This window comes from Eucyclogobius newberryi, unplaced genomic scaffold (genome assembly GCF_026437365.1).
Source record: "Eucyclogobius newberryi isolate DKJ021-1_F unplaced genomic scaffold, fEucNew1.0.hap1 SCAF_98, whole genome shotgun sequence".
NCBI classification, from domain to species: Eukaryota; Metazoa; Chordata; class Actinopteri; order Gobiiformes; family Gobiidae; genus Eucyclogobius; species Eucyclogobius newberryi.
The window spans coordinates 222,191-246,623 of record NW_027316541.1 but is presented as its reverse complement, the minus strand read 5'-3'; the positions used below and the strand labels follow the sequence as shown (position 1 = coordinate 246,623).

Below are 24,433 nucleotides of genomic sequence, written 5' to 3'. Positions count from 1 at the left end.
CTTTTCGTCAATGTTCACTGGGTGAAAAATAGGGGGGTTGGTCCCGAGAAGAAGAAGAAGAAGAAGAAAGAATAATATTCCGATGCGAAAACAATGTTTCCCATTTTTCAAATATCATAAACTATACATTTTCGGAAAGCGCTCGCGCTTTCCTACCTCATGGTGTGGGTCCCTGGTCACTGACGGGTACTTTCGTTAATTTTGAGTGGGCTCCGCCCACTTTGTGTTTTTGGCCCTCTATACAGTAATAATGTTCAATTTTTGCATTACATGTTTATATGCACGGAACATGCAAGAGATGGGGAACGTATTCGTGAGCTACTTAGCGCAAATGAGTGCTTTATATGGGGATGACGACCGCTTCGCGGTCGTCATCTCAATGTAAAGTGCTCGTTTAGTGCGCACTTTTGCACGGGCTTCGCCCGTTTACAACGGTAATGTTCCATTTTCCTACTACTAATTAGTATGCACGGGGCGTGCATGAGTGAAGGAGTGCGTTAGTGAGTGTTTGGAAGTGGGCGAGCGCTTCGCGCTCGATTTCGTGCGCACTACGTGCGCACTTTCGCAGCCGTGCTTCGCACGGCCTTACGAGATTAATAGGCCTCTCGCCAGCTTGTGGCGCTCGGGCCTAATAATAAACCTGATTCTGAGGCGCAAAAAGAAAAGACGCTGTTGAGTCTTAGACTGTTAAAGACGCAGAGGACACTCGTGAGTCTCTTATGTCGAGTGCGAGTGTCGCGAGCTTCACCAGAGAAACACTTCATTTTAACCTTTTATTATCTGTCAGAGGTGCTCTCTTCTGATTGGTCTGATCCAGAGGTGCTCTCTTCTGATTGGTCTGATCCAGAGGTGCTCTCTTCTGATTGGTCTGATCCAGAGGTGCTCTCTTCTGATTGGTCTGATCCAGAGGTGTTCTCTTCTGATTGGTCGTTTCAGATCTAATCATAGGTAATGTTAGAATGAGCTACTGCTGAAATCTCGACACAGGAAGTGCTCCTATCAGAGCCTCGCATACTTCCTGTCTCATTCTACTTGCTTCCTGTCCCACAATCTGAGGAAGGACCAGAGCCGGACCTGGTCTCAGGCGTAGTCCCGCCCAGGGACCAGACCAGAGACCAGACCAGAGACCAGACCAGAGACCAGACCAGAGACCAGACCAGGGACCAGACCAGGGACAAGACCAGAGACCAGACCAGAGACAAGACCAGAGACCAGGTCCAGATCGAAGATGGTTTAGAATCCAGGAGGACTGAAGATCAATACAACCAGGACTAAACCAGGACTAAACCAGGACTAAACCAGGACTAAACCAGGACTAAACCAGGACTAAACCAGGATCAGAGGTGAGTGGGACTTCCTTACATTTAATTAAAAGCAGGTAAAGCTTAAGTATTACATTTGTTTACATTCTGTATAAACCTGATTCTGATTCTGATTCTGAAAATACAAAAATGAGGCATTTTATGTATAAAAACAGCCAAAATGTCACGTAATAGAAATTCAGATATAAATCTGAAAAATTGACAGAACCAGGTTTAAGTTTCTTATATTATTTTCAGGACCAAAGGTCTAAACCAGGACCAAAGGTTTGAAGCAGGAGACATTTTTATTGTTTTTGATGAAACATGAATTTGTACAAATGACCCTGTGAAGGAAGTTATTATATCCAACTACTACTGCAAATACTACAACTACTACTGCAAATACTACAACTACTACTGCAAATACTACAACTACTACTGCAAATGCTACAACTACTACTGCAAATACTACAACTACTATTGCAAATACTACAACTACTACTGCAAATACTACAACTACTACTGCAAATACTACAACTACTACTGCAAATACTACAACTACTACTGCAAATACTACAACTACTACTGCAAATACTACAACTACCACTGCAAATACTACAACTACTACTGCAAATACTACAACTACCACTGCAAATACTACAACTACTACTGCAAATACTAAAACTACTACTGCAAATACTACAACTACTACTGCAAATACTACAACTACTATTGAAAATACTACAACTACTACTGCAAATACTACAACTACCACTGCAAATACTACAACTACTACTGCAAATACTACAACTACCACTGCAAATACTACAACTACTACTTACAACTACTACTGCAAATACTACAACTACTACTGCAAATACTACAACTACTACTGCAAATACTACAACTACCACTGCAAATACTACAACTACTACTGCAAATACTACAACTACCACTGCAAATGTTGCGCCCTCTGCTCCGACAGTTTGGGAGAGGTACGTGGTGCTTTTTGAATGGGAAAAGTGAAAGACAGAGACGGTCACGTCTTTACTCTTCCGTTTTATTTCAGGAAAGAACACTGAAAACTTTGCGCAGGCGCATATTACACATTTCCGCCAGCCAATAGAAATAAACATTTTTAACAGGTCATATGTACATTTTTATCATTTACACTTTTTGTACTGAACACAGTCTTGACCACAATAATTAACTAAAAGGTGAAAATAGTGTCTTATGACAAATTTCAAATCTGTGACTCGCTTTTTAACCTGTCACACAAATACTACAACTACTACTGCAAATAATACAACTACTATTGCAAATACTACAACTACTACTGCAAATACTACAACTACCACTGCAAATACTACAACTACTACTGCAAATACTACAACTACTACTGCAAATACTACAACTACTACTGCAAATACTACAACTACTATTGCAAATACTACAACAACTACTACTCCAAATACTACAACTACCACTGCAAATACTACAACTACTACTGCAAATACTACAACTACCACTGCAAATACTACAACTACTACTGCAAATACTACAACTACCACTGCAAATACTACAACTACTACTTACAACTACTACTGCAAATACTACAACTACTACTGCAAATACTACAACTACTACTGCAAATACTACAACTACCACTGCAAATACTACAACTACTACTTTCAACTACTACTGCAAATACTACAACTACTACTGCAAATACTACAACTACTACTGCAAATACTACAACTACCACTGCAAATACTACAACTACTACTTTCAACTACTACTGCAAATACTACAACTACTACTGCAAATACTACAACTACCACTGCAAACACTACAACTACTACTGCAAATACTACAACTACTACTGCAAATACTACAACTACTACTGCAAATACTACAACTACCACTGCAAACACTACAACTACTACTGCAAATACTACAACTACTACTGCAAATACTACAACTACTACTGCAAATACTACAACTACTACTGCAAATACTACAACTACTATTGCAAATACTACAACAACTACTACTCCAAATACTACAACTACCACTGCAAATACTACAACTACTACTGCAAATACTACAACTACCACTGCAAATACTACAACTACTACTGCAAATACTACAACTACCACTGCAAATACTACAACTACTACTTACAACTACTACTGCAAATACTACAACTACTACTGCAAATACTACAACTACTACTGCAAATACTACAACTACCACTGCAAATACTACAACTACTACTTTCAACTACTACTGCAAATACTACAACTACTACTGCAAATACTACAACTACTACTGCAAATACTACAACTACCACTGCAAATACTACAACTACTACTTACAACTACTACTGCAAATACTACAACTACTACTGCAAATACTACAACTACTACTGCAAATACTACAACTACTACTTACAACTACTACTGCAAATACTACGACTACTACTACAAATACTACAACTACTACTGCAAATACTACAACTACCACTGCAAATACTACAACTACTACTGCAAATATTACAACTACTACTTACAACTACTACTGCAAATACTACAACTACTATTGCAAATACTACAACAACTACTACTCCAAATACTACAACTACCACTGCAAATACTACAACTACTACTGCAAATACTACAACTACTATTGCAAATACTACAACTACTACTGCAAATACTACAACTACCACTGCAAATACTACAACTACTACTGCAAATACTACAACTACCACTGCAAATACTACAACTACTACTTACAACTACTACTGCAAATACTACAACTACTACTGCAAATACTACAACTACTACTGCAAATACTACAACTACCACTGCAAATACTACAACTACTACTTACAACTACTACTGCAAATACTACAACTACTACTGCAAATACTACAACTACTACTGCAAATACTACAACTACCACTGCAAATACTGAACCGCAGTCCTTCATAGTCGGATTCCATTCCCTGGCACAACCGTCGAAATAGTCGAGTGTTGAGGGCGCTCGCTTTGACAAAATTCACAAGCCTGATCGCCGTCTCAAGCGCTTCTTTGAGCGGTTGTGTCATCGTCCTTGATGCGAGCGCTTCTCGATGTATGATGCAGTGCAGGGTCACCACCTCGGGATTCTTCTGCTTCAGTAGTTTTGTGAATCCAGACCAGTCCAAAAATGGTTTGAAATTGAAATTGGGGAAATTTTGAAGCAGCTTCTGTGTGACCGCTTGTTCCCTGGGTCAAGAACGACCGCTCGTTCCCCGGGTCAAGAACGACCGATCGTTCCCCGGGTCAAGAACGACCGCTCGTTCCCCGGGTCAAGAACGACCGCTCGTTCCCCGGGTCAAGAACGACCGCTCGTTCCCCGGGTCAAGAACCACCGCTCGTTCCCCGGGTCAAGAACCACCGCTCGTTCCCCGGGTCAAGAACGACCGATCGTTCCCCGGGTCAAGAACGACCGCTCGTTCCCCGGGTCAAGAACGACCGATCGTTCCCCGGGTCAAGAACGACCGCTCGTTCCCCGGGTCAAGAACGACCGATCGTTCCCCGGGTCAAGAACGACCGCTCGTTCCCCGGGTCAAGAACGACCGATCGTTCCCCGGGTCAAGAACGACCGCTTTACACAAACAGTTGAACTGATTTAAAAAGGTTGAACTCCGAAAACATGTTTGCTTTTGTTTCCTTTTTTTTTATTTTTTTTATAGTTTTTAAAAAAAAAAAAAAAAATTATTGTAGGGGGTCAGGGGGTTAGGGTTATGGTTAGGGTCAGGGGGTTAGGGTTAAGGTCAGGGGGTTAGGGTTATGGTTAGGGTCAGGGGGTTAGGGTTAGGGGGTTAGGGTTAGGGTCAGGGGGTTAGTGTCAGGGGGCTAGGGTTAGGGGGTTAGGGTTAGGGGGTTAGGGTTAGGGGGGTTAGGGGGGTTAGGGTTAGAGGGTTAGTGTTAGAGTGGGTTAGGGTCAGGGGGTTAGGGTCAGGGGGTTAGGGTTAGGGGGTTAGGGTCAGGGGGTTAGGGGGTTAGGGTCAGGGGGTTAGGGGGTTAGGGTCAGGGGGTTAGGGTTATGGTTAGGGTCAGGGGGTTAGGGTTAAGGTCAGGGGGTTAGGGTTATGGTTAGGGTCAGGGGGTTAGGGTTAGGGGGTTAGGGTTAGGGTCAGGGGGTTAGTGTCATGGGGCTAGGGTTAGGGGGTTAGGGTTAGGGGGTTAGGGTTAGGGGTTAGGGTTAGGGGGGTTAGGGTTAGAGGGTTAGTGTTAGAGTGGGTTAGGGTCAGGGGGTTAGGGTCAGGGGGTTAGGGTTAGGGGGTTAGGGTCAGGGGGTTAGGGGGTTAGGGTCAGGGGGTTAGGGGGTTAGGGTCAGGGGGTTAGGGTCAGGGGGTTAGGGTTAGGGTCAGGGGGTTAGGGTTAGGGGGTTAGGGTCAGGGGGTTAGGGTTAAGGTCAGGGGGTTAGGGTTAGGGGGTTAGGGTCAGGGGGTTAGAGTTAGGGGGATAGGGTTAGGGGGTCAGGGGGTTAGAGGGTTAGGAGGTTAGGGGGTTAGGGTCAGGGGGTTAGGGTTAGAGGGTTAGAGGGTTAGAGGGTTAGGGGGTTAGGGGGTTAGGGTCAGGGGGTTAGGGTTAGGGTTAGAGGGTTAGGGGATTAGGGTTAGGGCTAGAGGGTTAGGGGGTTAGGGTTAGGGGGTTAGGGTTAGGGGGTCAGGGGGTTAGTGTTAGGGTTAGGGTCAGGGGGTTAGTGTTAGGGTTAGGGTCAGGGGGTTAGGGTCAGGGGGTTAGGGTTAGGGTCAGGGGGTTAGGGTTAGGGTCAGGGGGTTAGGGTTAGGGGGTTAGGGCTAGGGTCAGGGGGTTAGGGTCAGGGGGTTAGGGTTAGGGGGTTAGAGTTAGGGGGTTAGGGTTAGGGTCAGGGGGTTAGAGTTAGGGGGATAGGGTTAGGGGGTCAGGGGGTTAGGAGGTTAGGGGGTTAGGGTCAGGGGGTTAGGGTTAGAGGGTTAGGGGGTTAGGGTCAGGGGGTTAGGGTTAGAGGGTCAGGGGGTTAGGGTTCGGGGGTTAGGGGGTCAGGGGGTTAGGATTAGAGGGTTAGGGTTAGGGGGTTAGGGTTAGGGGGTTAGGGTTAGAGGGTTAGGGGGTTAGGGTCAGGGGGTTAGGGTTAGGGGGTTAGGGTTAGGGGGTTAGGGGGTCAGGGGGTTAGGGTTAGGGGGTTAGGGGGTCAGGGGGTTAGGATTAGAGGGTTAGGGTTAGGGGGTTAGGGTTAGGGGGTTAAGGGGTTAGGGTTCGGGGGTTAGGGGGTCAGGGGGTTAGGATTAGAGGGTTAGGGTTAGGGGGTTAGGGTTAGGGGGTTAGGGTTAGAGGGTTAGGGGGTTAGGGTCAGGGGGTTAGGGTTAGGGGGTTAGGGTTAGGGGGTTAGGGGGTCAGGGGGTTAGGGTTAGGGGGTTAGGGGGTCAGGGGGTTAGGATTAGAGGGTTAGGGTTAGGGGGTTAGGGGGTCAGGGGGTTAGGGGGTCAGGGGGTTAGGGGGTCAGGGGGTTAGGGTTAGGGGGTTAGGGTCAGAGGGTTTGGAGTGTAAGGTCAGGGGGTTAGGGTTAGGGGGTCAGGGGGTTAGGGTTAGGGTTAGGGGGTCAGGGGGTTAAGATTAGAGGATTAGGGTTAGGGGGTTAGGGGGTTAGGGTCAGGGGGTTAGGGTTAGAAGGTTAAAGGGTTAGGGGGTTAGGGTTAGGGTTAGAGGGTCAGGGGGTTAGGGGGTTAAGGTTAGGGGGTTAGGGTTAGGGTTAGAGGGTCAGGGGGTTAGGGTTAGGGGGTTAAGGTTAGGGGTTAGGGTTAGGGGGTTAGGGTTAGGGGGTCAGGGGGTTAGGGGTTTAGGGGGTTAGGGTTAGGGGGTTAGGGTTAGGGGGTTAGGTGTAGAGGGTTAGTGGGTTAGGGTTAGGGGGTTAGGGTTATTGGGTTAGGGTTAGAGGGTCAGAGGGTTAGGGTTAGGGGGTTAAGGTTAGGGGGTTAGGGTTAGGGGGTCAGGGGGTTAGGTCCTGTATTTCACCAAACCAGACATTTCCAAACATAATGTGAGGCGTTTCCTTCATGATGGTCCAATGTCTAGATACAAACTGAATGTATTTAAAAAATGAAATGATCTCTCTCTGGCGCCCCCTTCTGCCCTTTAGGGATGAGGTCCTTCATAAAGATCTATCAACAAAAAATGATATTCTTCTTTTATTACTTTAAAAGATCTTCTATCCCAGACTTAATGATTTCTCTCTCTGTTCCAGACACTTCCGGTTTCTGACTGACGTCTTTAAAGGGTGCGACATGCACCTGTCCATCCTCCTTCAGCTCTGCCTCCCATTGGCCATGGGCTGGTGGGTGGGGCTTGAGCGGCTGACCTTTGAGGAGGCTCGATCTGCATGTTTTTACGGTGACCTGGCCACCTTTTCCACCAATCAGGAGCTGAGTGTGCTGCTGCAGACCAACTCCGAGCTGAAGACGGCTCTAACCAATCACAGCGCAGCGTTCTTCTGGGTCGGGCTGGAGAAACCAAAAGACCTGTGTGTGGTTCAAGGTCTGGACCAGCGAGGGTTCAGGTGGGTCCAAGGTCCAAACCAGGTCCAAACCAGGTCCAAACCAGGACTATCTCAGAGTCTCTGTGGTTCTCAAATTTGTGGAATATAAAGTTAAAGTTTTTCTGTTTGGGACAAAACAAAATGAGGAAGAAGTTCGGACTCTGGAGGAGAATTCAACACTCGTCTTCAAACGCTTTGTTTGTTTCTCCTACCTTAAGTTCCTCTGAGGAAATCACTTTGGTTCTGTTGGTTCCAGGTTTGTGGACGGAAGAACAGACTCAGAGCTGAGCATCTGGAAGGACGAGCCTCGAGACACCTGCACCAATGTCAGGTGAGAACGTGGAAAACCTCAGGGAGAACCTCAGCGAGTACCTCAGCGAGAACCTCAGCGAGAACCTCAGCGAGAACCTCAGCGAGAATCTCAGGGAGAACCTCAGGGAGAACCTCGGCGAGAACCTCAGGGAGAATCTCGGGGAGAACCTCGGGGAGAATCTCAGGGAGAACCTCAGGGAGAACCTCAGCGAGAACCTGAGGGAGAACCTCAGCGAGAACCTCAGCGAGAACCTCAGCGAGAACCTCAGGGAGAACCTCAGGGAGAACCTCAGCGAGAACTCAGGGAGAACCTCAGGGAGAACCTCAGGGAGAACCTCAGGGAAAACCTCAGCGAGAACCTCAGGGAGAACCTCAGCGAGAACCTCAGGGAGAACCTCAGGGAGAACCTCAGCGAGAACCTCAGCGAGAACCTTAGCGAGAACCTCAGGGAGAACCTCAGGGAGAACCTCAGGGAGAACCTCAGCGAGAACCTCAGCGAGAACCTCAGCGAGAACCTCAGGGAGAACCTCAGGGAGAACCTCAGCGAGAACCTCAAGGAGAACCTCAGCGAGAACCTCAGGGAGAACCTCAGCGAGAACCTCAGGGAGAACCTCAGGGAGAACCTCAGGGAGAACCTCAGGGAGAACCTCAGCGAGAACCTCAGCGAGAACCTCAGGGAGAACCTCAGCGAGAACCTCAGAGAGAACCTCAGGGAGAACCTCAGCGAGAACCTCAGGGAGAACCTCAGGGAGAACCTCAGCGAGAACCTCAGGGAGAATATCAAGATTGATTCAATATTTTTGTAATGCCCAAAATCAGAGCAGCGGTTTCCTCGAGGGCGAAACATGAAATGGAAAATGATATTACAATGTTCAAAGGAATTTAGCAAATATCTGAAATATGTGAAATATGTAAATATGTGAAATATGTGAAATATGTAAAATATGTAAAATATGTAAAAATGTGAAATATGTGAAATATGTGAAATATGTGAAATATGTGAAATATGTAATAATGTGAAATATGTGAACTATGTGAATTCCCGTCTCAATGACTTGAGTCGAAATGTTTAGTTTTGATCTAAAACAGAGTCTGAATCTTCCTCTACAATGAAACTCCAAACCCGACTTCCTGGTTTAGACATTTCCTTCTGTTTGATGATGGAATAAAACTATCTCGAGATTTTTGTGGCAAGAGCAAGAAACCTGGAATCTGATTTAGAACTCAGAGCGTTGCTGGTGTTGGTCGATGGTCTCATAATGAGAGTGATGTTGGTCGATGGTCTCATAGTGAGAGTGGTGTTGGTCGATGGTCTCATAGTGAGAGTGATATTGGTCGATGGTCTCATAATGAGAGTGGTGTTGGTCGATGGTCTCATAATGAGAGTGGTGTTGGTCGATAGTCTCATAGTGAGAGTGATGTTGGTCGATGGTCTCATAATGAGAGTGGTGTTGGTCGATGGTCTCATAATGAGAGTGATATTGGTCGATGGTCTCATAATGAGAGTGATGTTGGTCGATGGTCTCATAATGAGAGTGGTGTTGGTCGATAATGAGAGTGATGTTGGTCTATGGTCTCATAATGAAAGTGATGTTGGTCGATGGTCTCATAATGAAAGTGATGTTGGTCGATGGTCTCATAATGAGAGTGATGTTGGTCGATGGTCTCATAATGAGAGTGGTGTTGGTCGATGGTCTCATAATGAGAGTGGTGTTGGTCGATGGTCTCATAGTGAGAGTGATGTTGGTCGATGGTCTCATAATGAGAGTGGTGTTGGTCGATGGTCTCATAATGAGAGTGGTGTTGGTCGATGGTCTCATAGTTAGAGTGGTGTTGGTCGATGGTCTGATTGTGAGAGTGATGTTGGTCGATGGTCTCATAATGAGAGTGGTGTTGGTCGATGGTCTCATAGTGAGAGTGATGTTGGTCGATGGTCTCATAATGAGAGTGATATTGGTCGATGGTCTCATAATGAGAGTGGTGTTGGTCGATGGTCTCATAATGAGAGTGGTGTTGGTCGATAGTCTCATAGTGAGAGTGATGTTGGTCGATGGTCTCATAATGAGAGTGGTGTTGGTCGATGGTCTCATAATGAGAGTGATATTGGTCGATGGTCTCATAATGAGAGTGATGTTGGTCGATGGTCTCATAATGAGAGTGGTGTTGGTCGATAATGAGAGTGATGTTGGTCTATGGTCTCATAATGAAAGTGATGTTGGTCGATGGTCTCATAATGAAAGTGATGTTGGTCGATGGTCTCATAATGAGAGTGATGTTGGTCGATGGTCTCATAATGAGAGTGGTGTTGGTCGATGGTCTCATAATGAGAGTGGTGTTGGTCGATGGTCTCATAGTTAGAGTGGTGTTGGTCGATGGTCTGATTGTGAGAGTGATGTTGGTCGATGGTCTCATAATGAGAGAGATGTTGGTCGATGGTCTCATAGTGAGAGTGATGTTGGTCGATGGTCTCATAATGAGAGTGGTGTTGGTCGATGGTCTCATAGTGAGAGTGCTGTTAATCGATGGTCTCATAATGAGAGTGGTGTTAGTCGATGGTCTCATAATGAGAGTGGTGTTGGTCGATGGTCTCATAGTGAGAGTGATGTTGGTCGATGGTCTCATAGTGAGAGTGCTGTTAATCGATGGTCTCATAATGAGAGTGATGTTGGTCGATGGTCTCATAGTGAGAGTGCTGTTAATCGATGGTCTCATAATGAGAGTGGTGTTAGTCGATGGTCTCATAATGAGAGTGGTGTTGGTCGATGGTCTCATAGTGAGAGTGATGTTGGTCGATGGTCTCATAGTGAGAGTGCTGTTAATCGATGGTCTCATAATGAGAGTGGTGTTAGTCGATGGTCTCATAATGAGAGTGGTGTTGGTCGATGGTCTCATAGTGAGAGTGATGTTGGTCGAGGGTCTCATAATGAGAGTGGTGTTGGTCGATGGTCTCATAATGAGAGTGGTGTTGGTCGATGGTCTCATAGTCAGAGCGGTGTTGGTCGATGGTCTCATAGTGAGAGTGATGTTGGTCGATGGTCTCATAATGAGAGTGGTGTTGGTCGATAATGAGAGTGATGTTGGTCTATGGTCTCATAATGAGAGTGATGTTGGTCTATGGTCTCATAATGAGAGTGATGTTGGTCGATATGTTGGTCGATGGTCTCATAATGAGAGTGATGTTGGTCGATGGTCTCATAATGAGAGTGGTGTTGGTCGATGGTCTCATAATGAGAGCTGTGTTGGTCGATGGTCTCATAGTGAGAGTGATGGTGGTCGATGGTCTCATAGTGAGAGTGGTGTTGGTCGATGGGCTCAAAGTGAGAGTGATGTTGGTCGATGGTCTCATAGTGAGAGTGATGTTGGTCGATGGTCTCATAGTGAGAGTGGTGTTGGTCGATGGTCTCATAGTGAGAGTTATGTTGGTCGATGGTCTAATAGTGAGAGTGATGTTCGTCGATGGTCTCATAGTGAGAGTGATATTGGTCGATGGTTTCATAATGAGACTGGTGTTGGTCGATGCTCTCATAGTGAGAGTGGTGTTGGTCGATGGTCTCATAGTGAGAGTGATGTTGGTCGATGGTCTCATAGTGAGAGTGATGTTGGTCGATGGTCTCATAGTGAGAGTGATGTTGGTCGATGGTCTCATAGTGAGAGTGATGTTGGTCGATGGTCTCATAGTGAGAGTGATGTTTGTCGATGGTCTCATAGTGAGAGTGATATTGATCGATTGTCTCATAGTGAGAGTGATGTTGGTCGATGGTCTCATAGTGAGAGTGATGTTGGTCGATGGTCTCATAGTGAGAGTGATGTTGGTCGATGGTCTCATAATGAGAGTAATGTTGGTCGATGGTCTCATAATGAGAGTGCTGTTGGTCGATGGTCTCATAATGAGAGTGCTGTTGGTCGATGGTCTCATAATGAGAGTGATGTTGGTCGATGGTCTCATAATGAGAGTGGTCTTGGTCGATGGTCTCATAATGTGAGTGGTGTTGGTCGATGGTCTCATAATGAGAGTGGTGTTGGTCGATGGTCTCATAGTGAGTGTGATGTTGGTTGATGGTCTCATAATGAGAGTGCTGTTGGTCGATAATGAGATTGATGTTGGTCTAAGGTCTCATAATGAAAGTGATGTTGGTCAATGGTCTCATAATGAGAGTGATGTTGGTCGATGGTCTCATAATGAGAGTGGTCTTGGTCGATGGTCTCATAATGAGAGTGGTGTTGGTCGATGGTCTCATAATGAGAGTTGTGTTGGTCGATGGTCTCATAGTGAGTGTGATGTTGGTCGATGGTCTCATAATGAGAGTGGTGTTGGTCGATGGTCTCATAATGAGAGTGGTGTTGGTCGATGGTCTCATTGTTAGAGTGGTGTTGGTTGATGGTCTCATTGTGAGAGTGATGTTGGTCGATGGTCTCATAATGAGAGTGGTGTTGGTCGATGGTCTCATAATGAGAGATATGTTGGTCGATGGTCTCATATTAGAGTGAGGTTGGTCGATGATCTCATAATGAGAGTGATGTTGGTCGATGGTCTCATAATGAGAGTGGTGTTGGTCGATGGGCTCATAGTGAGAGTGATGTTGGTCGATGGTCTCATAGTGAGAGTGATGTTGGTCGATGGTCTCATAGTGAGAGTGATGTTGGTTGATGGTCTCATAATGAGTGGTGTTGGTCGATGGTCTCATAGTGAGAGTGATGTTGGTCGATGGTCTCATGATGAGAGTGGTGTTGGTCGATAATGAGAGTGATGTTGGTCTATGGTCTCATAATGAGAGTGATGTTTGTCGATGGTCTCATAATGAGAGTGATGTTGGTCGATATGTTGGTCGATGGTCTCATAATGAGAGTGATGTTGGTCGATGGTCTCATAATGAGAGTGGTGTTGGTCGATGGTCTCATAATGAGAGCTGTGTTGGTCGATGGTCTCATAGTGAGAGTGATGGTGGTCGATGGTCTCATAGTGAGAGTGGTGTTGGTCGATGGGCTCAAAGTGAGAGTGATGTTGGTCGATGGTCTCATAGTGAGAGTGATGTTGGTCGATGGTCTCATAGTGAGAGTGGTGTTGGTCGATGGTCTCATAGTGAGAGTGATGTTGGTCGATGGTCTCATAATGAGAGTTATGTTGGTCGATGGGCTCATAGTGAGAGTGATGTTGGTCGATGGTCTCATAGTGAGAGTTATGTTGGTCGATGGTCTCATAATGAGAGTGATGTTGGTCGATGGTCTCATAATGAGAGTGGTGTTGGTCGATGGTCTCATAATGAGAGCTGTGTTGGTCGATGGTCTCATAGTGAGAGTGATGGTGGTCGATGGTCTCATAGTGAGAGTGGTGTTGGTCGATGGTCTCATAGTGAGAGTGATGTTGGTCGATGGTCTCATAATGAGAGTTATGTTGGTCGATGGGCTCATAGTGAGAGTGATGTTGGTCGATGGTCTCATAGTGAGAGTTATGTTGGTCGATGGTCTAATAGTGAGAGTGATGTTCGTCGATGGTCTCATAGTGAGAGTGATATTGGTCGATTGTTTCATAATGAGACTGGTGTTGGTCGATGCTCTCATAGTGAGAGTGGTGTTGGTCGATGGTCTCATAGTGAGAGTGATGTTGGTCGAAGGTCTTATAGTGAGAGTGATGTTGGTCGATGGTCTCATAGTGAGAGTGATGTTGGTCGATGGTCTCATAGTGAGAGTGATGTTGGTCGATGGTCTCATAGTGAGAGTGATGTTGGTCGATGGTCTCATAGTGAGAGTGATGTTTGTCGATGGTCTAATAGTGAGAGTGATGTTGATCGATTGTCTCATAGTGAGAGTGATGTTGGTCGATGGTCTCATAGTGAGAGTGATGTTGGTCGATGGTCTCATAGTGAGAGTGATGTTGGTCGATGGTCTCATAATGAGAGTAATGTTGGTCGATGGTCTCATAATGAGAGTGCTGTTGGTCGATGGTCTCATAATGAGAGTGGTCTTGGTCGATGGTCTCATAATGAGAGTGGTGTTGGTCGATGGTCTCATAATGAGAGTGGTGTTGGTCGATGGTCTCATTGTTAGAGTGGTGTTGGTTGATGGTCTCATTGTGAGAGTGATGTTGGTCGATGGTCTCATAATGAGAGTGGTGTTGGTCGATGGTCTCATAATGAGAGATATGTTGGTCGATGGTCTCATATTAGAGTGAGGTTGGTCGATGATCTCATAATGAGAGTGATGTTGGTCGATGGTCTCATAGTGAGAGTGATGTTGGTCGATGGTCTCATAGTGAAAGTGGTCTTGGTCGATGGTCTCATAATGTGAGTGGTGTTGGTCGATGGTCTCATAATGAGAGTGGTGTTGGTCGATGGTCTCATAGTGAGTGTGATGTTGGTCGATGGTCTCATAATGAGAGTGCTGTTGGTCGATAATGAGATTGATGTTGGTCTAAGGTCTCATAATGAAAGTGATGTTGGTCGATGGTCTCATAATGAGAGTGATGTTGGTCGATGGTCTCATAATGAGAGTGGTCTTGGTCGATGGTCTCATAATGAGAGATGTGTTGGTCGATGGTCTCATAGTGAGTGTGATGTTGGATCGATGGTCTCATAATGAGAGTGGTGTTGGTCGATGGTCTCATAATGAGAGTGGTGTTGGTCGATGGTCTCATTGTTAGAGTGGTGTTGGTTGATGGTCTCATTGTGAGAGTGATGTTGGTCGATGGTCTCATAATGAGAGTGGTGTTGGTCGATGGTCTCATAATGAGAGATATGTTGGTCGATGGTCTCATATTAGAGTGAGGTTGGTCGATGATTTCATAATGAGAGTGATGTTGGTCGATGGTCTCATAGTGAGAGTGATGTTGGTCGATGGTCTCATAGTGAGAGTGATGTTGGTCGATGGTCTCATAATGAGAGTGATATTGGTCGATGGTCTCATAGTGAGAGTGATGTTGGTCGATAGTCTCATAATGAGAGTGATGTTGGTCGATGGTCTCCTAATGAGAGTGGTGTTGGTCTATGGTCTCATAATGAGAGTGGTGTTGGTCGATGGGCTCATAGTGAGAGTGATGTTGGTCGATGGTCTCATAGTGAGAGTGATGTTGGTCGATGGTCTCATAGTGAGAGTGATGTTGGTTGATGGTCTCATAATGAGTGGTGTTGGTCGATGGTCTCATAGTGAGAGTGATATTGGTCGATGGTCTCATGATGAGAGTGGTGTTGGTCGATAATGAGAGTGATGTTGGTCTATGGTCTCATAATGAGAGTGATGTTTGTCGATGGTCTCATAATGAGAGTGATGTTGGTCGATATGTTGGTCGATGGTCTCATAATGAGAGTGATGTTGGTCGATGGTCTCATAATGAGAGTGGTGTTGGTCGATGGTCTCATAATGAGAGCTGCGTTGGTCGATGGTCTCATAGTGAGAGTGATGGTGGTCGATGGTCTCATAGTGAGAGTGGTGTTGGTCGATGGGCTCAAAGTGAGAGTGATGTTGGTCGATGGTCTCATAGTGAGAGTGATGTTGGTCGATGGTCTCATAGTGAGAGTGGTGTTGGTCGATGGTCTCATAGTGAGAGTGATGTTGGTCGATGGTCTCATAATGAGAGTTATGTTGGTCGATGGGCTCATAGTGAGAGTGATGTTGGTCGATGGTCACATAGTGAGAGTTATGTTGGTCGATAGTCTCATAATGAGAGTGATGTTGGTCGATGGTCTCATAATGAGAGTGGTGTTGGTCGATGGTCTCATAATGAGAGCTGTGTTGGTCGATGGTCTCATAGTGAGAGTGATGGTGGTCGATGGTCTCATAGTGAGAGTGGTGTTGGTCGATGGGCTCAAAGTGAGAGTGATGTTGGTCGATGGTCTCATAGTGAGAGTGATGTTCGTCGATGGTCTCATAGTGAGAGTGATATTGGTCGATGGTTTCATAATCAGACTGGTGTTGGTCGATGCTCTCATAGTGAGAGTGGTGTTGGTCGATGGTCTCATAGTGAGAGTGATGTTGGTCGATGGTCTCATAGTGAGAGTGATGTTGGTCGATGGTCTCATAGTGAGAGTGATGTTGGTCGATGATCTCATAGTGAGAGTGATGTTGGTCGATGGTCTCATAGTGAGAGTGATGTTGGTCGATGGTCTCATAGTGAGAGTGATGTTTGTCGATGGTCTCATAGTGAGAGTGATGTTGATCGATTGTCTCATAGTGAGAGTGATGTTGGTCGATGGTCTCATAGTGAGAGTGATGTTGGTCGATGGTCTCATAGTGAGAGTGATGTTGGTCGATGGTCTCATAATGAGAGTAATGTTGGTCGATGGTCTCATAATGAGAGTGCTGTTGGTCGATGGTCTCATAATGAGAGTGATGTTGGTCGATGGTCTCATAATGAGAGTGATGTTGGTCGATGGTCTCATAATGAGAGTGGTCTTGGTCGATGGTCTCATAATGAGAGTGGTGTTGGTTGATGGTCTCATAATGAGTGGTGTTGGTCGATGGTCTCATAGTGAGAGTGATGTTGGTCGATGGTCTCATGATGAGAGTGGTGTTGGTCGATAATGAGAGTGATGTTGGTCTATGGTCTCATAATGAGAGTGATGTTGGTCGATATGTTGGTCGATGGTCTCATAATGAGAGTGATGTTGGTCGATGGTCTCATAATGAGAGTGGTGTTGGTCGATGGTCTCATACTTAGAGTGGTGTTGGTCGATGGTTTCATTGTGAGAGTGATGTTGGTCGATGGTCTCATAATGAGAGTGGTGTTGGTCGATGGTCTCATAATGAGAGAGATGTTGGTCGATGGTCTCATATTGAGAGTGATGTTGGTCGATGGTCTCATAATGAGAGTGATGTTGGTCGATGGTCTCATAGTGAGAGTGATGTTGGTCGATGGTCTCATAATGAGAGTGGTGTTGGTCGATGGTCTCATAATGAGAGTGATGCTGGTCGATGGTCTCATAATGAAAGTGATATTGGTTGACGGTCTCATAATGAGAGTGATGTTGGTTGATGGTCTCATAATGAGAGTGATGTTGGTCGATATGTTGGTCGATGGTCTCATAATGAGAGTGATGTTGGTCGATGGTCTCATAATGAGAGTGATGTTGGTCTATGGTCCCATAATGAGAGTATTGTTGGTCGATGGTCTCATAATGAGAGTGATGTTGGTCGATATGTTGGTCGACTGTCTCATAATGAGAGTCATGTTGGTCAATGGTCTCATAATGAGAGTGGTGTTGGTTGATGGTCTCACAATGAGAGTGGTGTTGGTCGATGGTCTCATAGTGAGAGTGATGTTGGTCGATGGTCTCATAGTGGGAGTGGTGTTGGTCGATGGGCTCATAATGAGAGTGATGTTGGTCGATGGTCTCGTAGTGAGAGTGATGTTGGTCGATAGTCTCATATTGAGAGTGATGTTGGTCGATGGTCTCATAGTGAGAGTGATGTTGGTCGATGGTCTCATAATGAGAGTGGTGTTGGTCGATGGGCTCATAGTGAGAGTGATGTTGGTCGATGGTCTCATAGTGAGAGTGATGTTGGTCGATGGTCTCATAGTGAGAGTGATGTTGGTCAATGGTCTCATAGTGAGAGTGATGTTGGTCGATGGTCTCATAATGAGAGTGATGTTGGTCGATGGTCTCATAATGAGAGTGGTGTTGGTCGATGGTCTCATAATGAGAGTGATGTTGGTCGATGGTCTCACAATGAGAATGATGTTGGTCGATGGTCTCATATTGAGAGTGATATTGGTCGATGGTCTGATAATGAGAGTGATGTTGGTTGATGGTCTCATAATGAGAGTGTTGTTGGTCGTTAATGAGAGTGATGTTGGTCTATGGTCTCATAATGAGAGTGATGTTGGTCGATGGTCTCATAATGAGAGTGATGTTGGTCGATGGTCTCATAATGAGAGTGGTGTTGGTCGATGGTCTCAGAATGAGAGTGGTGTTGGTCGATGGTCTCATAATGAGAGTGGTGTTGGTCGATGGTCTCATAGTGAGAGTGTTGTTGGTCGATGGTCTCATAATGAATGTGGTGTTGGTCGATGGTCTCATAGTTAGAGTGGTGTTGGTCGATGGTCTGATTGTGAGAGTGATGTTGGTCGATGGTCTCATAATGAGAGAGATGTTGGTCGATGGTCTCATAGTGAGAGTGATGTTGGTCGATGGTCTCATAATGAGAGTGGTGTTGGTCGATGGTCTCATAGTGAGAGTGGTGTTGGTCGATGGTCTCATATTGAGAGTGATGTTGGTCGATGGTCTCATAGTGAGAGTGCTGTTAATCGATGGTCTCATAATGAGAGTGATGTTGGTCGATGGTCTCATAGTGAGAGTGCTGTTAATCGATGGTCTCATAATGAGAGTGGTGTTAGTCGATGGTCTCATAATGAGAGTGGTGTTGGTCGATGGTCTCATAGTGAGAGTGATGTTGGTCGAAGGTCTCATAATGAGAGTGGTGTTGGTCGATGGTCTCATAGTGAGAGTGCTGTTAATCGATGGTCTCATAATGAGAGTGGTGTTAGTCGATGGTCTCATAATGAGAGTGGTGTTGGTCGATGGTCTCATAGTGAGAGTGATGTTGGTCGAGGGTCTCATAATGAGAGTGGTGTTGGTCGATGGTCTCATAATGAGAGTGGTGTTGGTCGATGGTCTCATAGTCAGAGCGGTGTTGGTCGATGGTCTCATAGTGAGAGTGATGTTGGTCGATGGTCTCATAATGAGAGTGGTGTTGGTCGATAATGAGAGTGATGTTGGTCTATGGTCTCATAATGAGAGTGATGTTGGTCTATGGTCTCATAATGAGAGTGATGTTGGTCGATATGTTGGTCGATGGTCTCATAATGAGAGTGATGTTGGTCGATGGTCTCATAATGAGAGTGGTGTTGGTCGATGGTCTCATAATGAGAGCTGTGTTGGTCGATGGTCTCATAGTGAGAGTGATGGTGGTCGATGGTCTCATAGTGAGAGTGGTGTTGGTCGATGGGCTCAAAGTGAGAGTGATGTTGGTCGATGGTCTCATAGTGAGAGTGATGTTGGTCGATGGTCTCATAGTGAGAGTGGTGTTGGTCGATGGTCTCATAGTGAGAGTTATGTTGGTCGATGGTCTAATAGTGAGAGTGATGTTCGTCGATGGTCTCATAGTGAGAGTGATATTGGTCGATGGTTTCATAATGAGACTGGTGTTGGTCGATGCTCTCATAGTGAGAGTGGTGTTGGTCGATGGTCTCATAGTGAGAGTGATGTTGGTCGATGGTCTCATAGTGAGAGTGATGTTGGTCGATGGTCTCATAGTGAGAGTGATGTTGGTCGATGGTCTCATAGTGAGAGTGATGTTGGTCGATGGTCTCATAGTGAGAGTGATGTTTGTCGATGGTCTCATAGTGAGAGTGATGTTGATCGATTGTCTCATAGTGAGAGTGATGTTGGTCGATGGTCTCATAGTGAGAGTGATGTTGGTCGATGGTCTCATAGTGAGAGTGATGTTGGTCGATGGTCTCATAATGAGAGTAATGTTGGTCGATGGTCTCATAATGAGAGTGCTGTTGGTCGATGGTCTCATAATGAGAGTGATGTTGGTCGATGGTCTCATAATGAGAGTGATGTTGGTCGATGGTCTCATAATGAGAGTGGTCTTGGTCGATGGTCTCATAATGTGAGTGGTGTTGGTCGATGGTCTCATAATGAGAGTGGTGTTGGTCGATGGTCTCATAGTGAGAGTTATGTTGGTCGATGGTCTAATAGTGAGAGTGATGTTCGTCGATGGTCTCATAGTGAGAGTGATATTGGTCGATGGTTTCATAATGAGACTGGTGTTGGTCGATGCTCTCATAGTGAGAGTGGTGTTGGTCGATGGTCTCATAGTGAGAGTGATGTTGGTCGATGGTCTCATAGTGAGAGTGATGTTGGTCGATGGTCTCATAGTGAGAGTGATGTTGGTCGATGGTCTCATAGTGAGAGTGATGTTGGTCGATGGTCTCATAGTGAGAGTGATGTTTGTCGATGGTCTCATAGTGAGAGTGATGTTGATCGATTGTCTCATAGTGAGAGTGATGTTGGTCGATGGTCTCATAGTGAGAGTGATGTTGGTCGATGGTCTCATAGTGAGAGTGATGTTGGTCGATGGTCTCATAATGAGAGTAATGTTGGTCGATGGTCTCATAATGAGAGTGCTGTTGGTCGATGGTCTCATAATGAGAGTGATGTTGGTCGATGGTCTCATAATGAGAGTGATGTTGGTCGATGGTCTCATAATGAGAGTGGTCTTGGTCGATGGTCTCATAATGTGAGTGGTGTTGGTCGATGGTCTCATAGTGAGTGTGATGTTGGTTGATGGTCTCATAATGAGAGTGCTGTTGGTCGATAATGAGATTGATGTTGGTCTAAGGTCTCATAATGAAAGTGATGTTGGTCAATGGTCTCATAATGAGAGTGATGTTGGTCGATGGTCTCATAATGAGAGTGGTCTTGGTCGATGGTCTCATAATGAGAGTGGTGTTGGTCGATGGTCTCATAATGAGAGTGGTGTTGGTCGATGGTCTCATAATGAGAGTGGTGTTAGTCGATGGTCTCATAATGAGAGTGGTGTTGGTCGATGGTCTCATTGTTAGAGTGGTGTTGGTTGATGGTCTCATTGTGAGAGTGATGTTGGTCGATGGTCTCATAATGAGAGTGGTGTTGGTCGATGGTCTCATAATGAGAGATATGTTGGTCGATGGTCTCATATTAGAGTGAGGTTGGTCGATGATCTCATAATGAGAGTGATGTTGGTCGATGGTCTCATAGTGAGAGTGATGTTGGTCGATGGTCTCATAGTGAGAGTGATGTTGGTCGATGGTCTCATAGTGAGAGTGATGTTGGTTGATGGTCTCATAATGAGTGGTGTTGGTCGATGGTCTCATAGTGAGAGTGATGTTGGTCGATGGTCTCATGATGAGAGTGGTGTTGGTCGATAATGAGAGTGATGTTGGTCTATGGTCTCATAATGAGAGTGATGTTTGTCGATGGTCTCATAATGAGAGTGATGTTGGTCGATATGTTGGTCGATGGTCTCATAATGAGAGTGATGTTGGTCGATGGTCTCATAATGAGAGTGGTGTTGGTCGATGGTCTCATAATGAGAGCTGTGTTGGTCGATGGTCTCATAGTGAGAGTGATGGTGGTCGATGGTCTCATAGTGAGAGTGGTGTTGGTCGATGGGCTCAAAGTGAGAGTGATGTTGGTCGATGGTCTCATAGTGAGAGTGATGTTGGTCGATGGTCTCATAGTGAGAGTGATGTTGGTCGATGGTCTCATAGTGAGAGTGGTGTTGGTCGATGGTCTCATAGTGAGAGTGATGTTGGTCGATGGTCTCATAATGAGAGTTATGTTGGTCGATGGGCTCATAGTGAGAGTGATGTTGGTCGATGGTCTCATAGTGAGAGTTATGTTGGTCGATGGTCTCATAATGAGAGTGATGTTGGTCGATGGTCTCATAATGAGAGTGGTGTTGGTCGATGGTCTCATAATGAGAGCTGTGTTGGTCGATGGTCTCATAGTGAGAGTGATGGTGGTCGATGGTCTCATAGTGAGAGTGGTGTTGGTCGATGGTCTCATAGTGAGAGTGATGTTGGTCGATGGTCTCATAATGAGAGTTATGTTGGTCGATGGGCTCATAGTGAGAGTGATGTTGGTCGATGGTCTCATAGTGAGAGTTATGTTGGTCGATGGTCTAATAGTGAGAGTGATGTTCGTCGATGGTCTCATAGTGAGAGTGATATTGGTCGATTGTTTCATAATGAGACTGGTGTTGGTCGATGCTCTCATAGTGAGAGTGGTGTTGGTCGATGGTCTCATAGTGAGAGTGATGTTGGTCGATGGTCTCATTGTTAGAGTGGTGTTGGTTGATGGTCTCATTGTGAGAGTGATGTTGGTCGATGGTCTCATAATGAGAGTGGTGTTGGTCGATGGTCTCATAATGAGAGATATGTTGGTCGATGGTCTCATATTAGAGTGAGGTTGGTCGATGATCTCATAATGAGAGTGATGTTGGTCGATGGTCTCATAGTGAGAGTGATGTTGGTCGATGGTCTCATAGTGAGAGTGATGTTGGTCGATGGTCTCATAGTGAGAGTGATGTTGGTTGATGGTCTCATAATGAGTGGTGTTGGTCGATGGTCTCATAGTGAGAGTGATGTTGGTCGATGGTCTCATGATGAGAGTGGTGTTGGTCGATAATGAGAGTGATGTTGGTCTATGGTCTCATAATGAGAGTGATGTTTGTCGATGGTCTCATAATGAGAGTGATGTTGGTCGATATGTTGGTCGATGGTCTCATAATGAGAGTGATGTTGGTCGATGGTCTCATAATGAGAGTGGTGTTGGTCGATGGTCTCATAATGAGAGCTGTGTTGGTCGATGGTCTCATAGTGAGAGTGATGGTGGTCGATGGTCTCATAGTGAGAGTGATGTTGGTCGATGGTCTCATAATGAGAGTGGTGTTGGTCGATGGTCTCATAATGAGAGTGGTGTTGGTCGATGGTCTCATAATGAGAGTGGTGTTGGTCGATGGTCTCATAATGAGAGTGATGTTGGTCGATGGTCTCATAATGAGAATGATGTTGGTCGATGGTCTCATAGGAGAGTGATGTTGGTCGATGGTCTCATAATGAGAGTGGTGTTGGTCGATGGTCTCATAGTGAGAGTAATGTTGGTCGATGGTCTCATATTGAGAGTGATGTTGGTCAATGGTCTCATAGTGAGAGTCATGTTGGTCGATGGTCTCATAATGAGAGTGATGTTGGTTGATGGTCTCATAATGAGAGTGATGTTGGTCGATAAGTTGGTCGATGGTCTCATAATGAGAGTGATGTTGGTCGATGGTCTCATAATGAGAATGATGTTGGTCGATGGTCTCATAATGAGAGTGATGTTGGTCGATGGTCTCACAATGAGAGTGATGTTGGTCGATGGTCTCATAATTAGAGTGATGTTGGTCGATGGTCTCATAATGAGAGTGATGTTGGTCGATGGTCTCATAATGAGAGTGGTGTTGGTCGATGGTCTCATAATGAGAGTGGTGTTGGTCGATGGTCTCATAGTGAGAGTGATGTTGGTCTATGGTCTCATAATGAGAGTGATGTTGGTCGATGGTCTCATAATGAGAGTGATGTTGGTCGATGGTCTCATAATGAGAGTGGTGTTGGTCGATGGTCTCAGAATGAGAGTGGTGTTGGTCGATGGTCTCATAATGAGAGTGGTTTTGGTCGATGGTCTCATAGTGAGAGTGTTGTTGGTCAATGGTCTCATAATGAATGTGGTGTTGGTCGATGGTCTCATAATGAGAGTGGTGTTGGTCGATGGTCTCATAGTTAGACTGGTGTCGGTCGATGGTCTCATAGTGAGAATGATGTTGGTCGATGGTCTCATAATGAGAGTAGTGTTGGTCGATGGTCTCATAATGAGAGGGATGTTGGTCAATGGTCTCATAGTGAGAGTGATGTTGGTCGATGGTCTCATAATGAGAGTGATGTTGGTCGATGCTCTCATAGTGAGAGTGATGTTGGTCGATGGTCTCATAATGAAAGTGATATTGGTTGACGGTCTCATAATGAGAGTGATGTTGGTTGATGGTCTCATAATGAGAGTGATGTTGGTCGATATGTTGGTCGATGGTCTCATAATGAGAGTGATGTTGGTCGATGGTCTCATAATGAGAGTGATGTTGGTCTATGGTCCCATAATGAGAGTATTGTTGGTCGATGGTCTCATAATGAGAGTGATGTTGGTCGATATGTTGGTCGATGGTCTCATAATGAGAGTCATGTTGGTCAATGGTCTCATAATGAGAGTGGTGTTGGTTGATGGTCTCACAATGAGAGTGGTGTTGGTCGATGGTCTCATAGTGAGAGTGATGTTGGTCGATGGTCTCATAGTGGGAGTGGTGTTGGTCGATGGGCTCATAATGAGAGTGATGTTGGTCGTTGGTCTCGTAGTGAGAGTGATGTTGGTCGATAGTCTCATATTGAGAGTGATGTTGGCCGATGGTCTCATAGTGAGAGTGATGTTGGTCGATGGTCTCATAATGAGAGTGGTGTTGGTCGATGGGCTCATAGTGAGAGTGATGTTGGTCGATGGTCTCATAGTGAGAGTGATGTTGGTCGATGGTCTCATAGTGAGAGTGATGTTGGTCAATGGTCTCATAGTGAGAGTGATGTTGGTCGATGGTCTCATAATGAGAGTGATGTTGGTTGATGGTCTCATAATGAGAGTGATGTTGGTCGATAAGTTGGTCCATGGTCTCATAATGAGAGTGATGTT

General features: G+C 45.5%; 1 protein-coding gene across 1 annotated transcript in view; it reads left to right on the top strand.

Annotated features, from left to right (window-relative positions):
* Positions 1 to 4,444: 4,444 nt before the first annotated feature.
* clec14a (C-type lectin domain containing 14A) overlaps positions 4,445 to 24,433 on the top strand; it is a 63,637-nt gene continuing 43,648 nt past the window's right edge. The window contains exons 1-4 of the mRNA XM_072439592.1: positions 4,445 to 4,517; positions 4,584 to 4,941; positions 7,581 to 7,892; positions 8,128 to 8,202. Of these exons, the coding sequence (XP_072295693.1) occupies positions 4,445 to 4,517; positions 4,584 to 4,941; positions 7,581 to 7,892; positions 8,128 to 8,202 (818 nt within the window). The remainder of the gene's footprint in view (positions 4,518 to 4,583; positions 4,942 to 7,580; positions 7,893 to 8,127; positions 8,203 to 24,433) is intronic.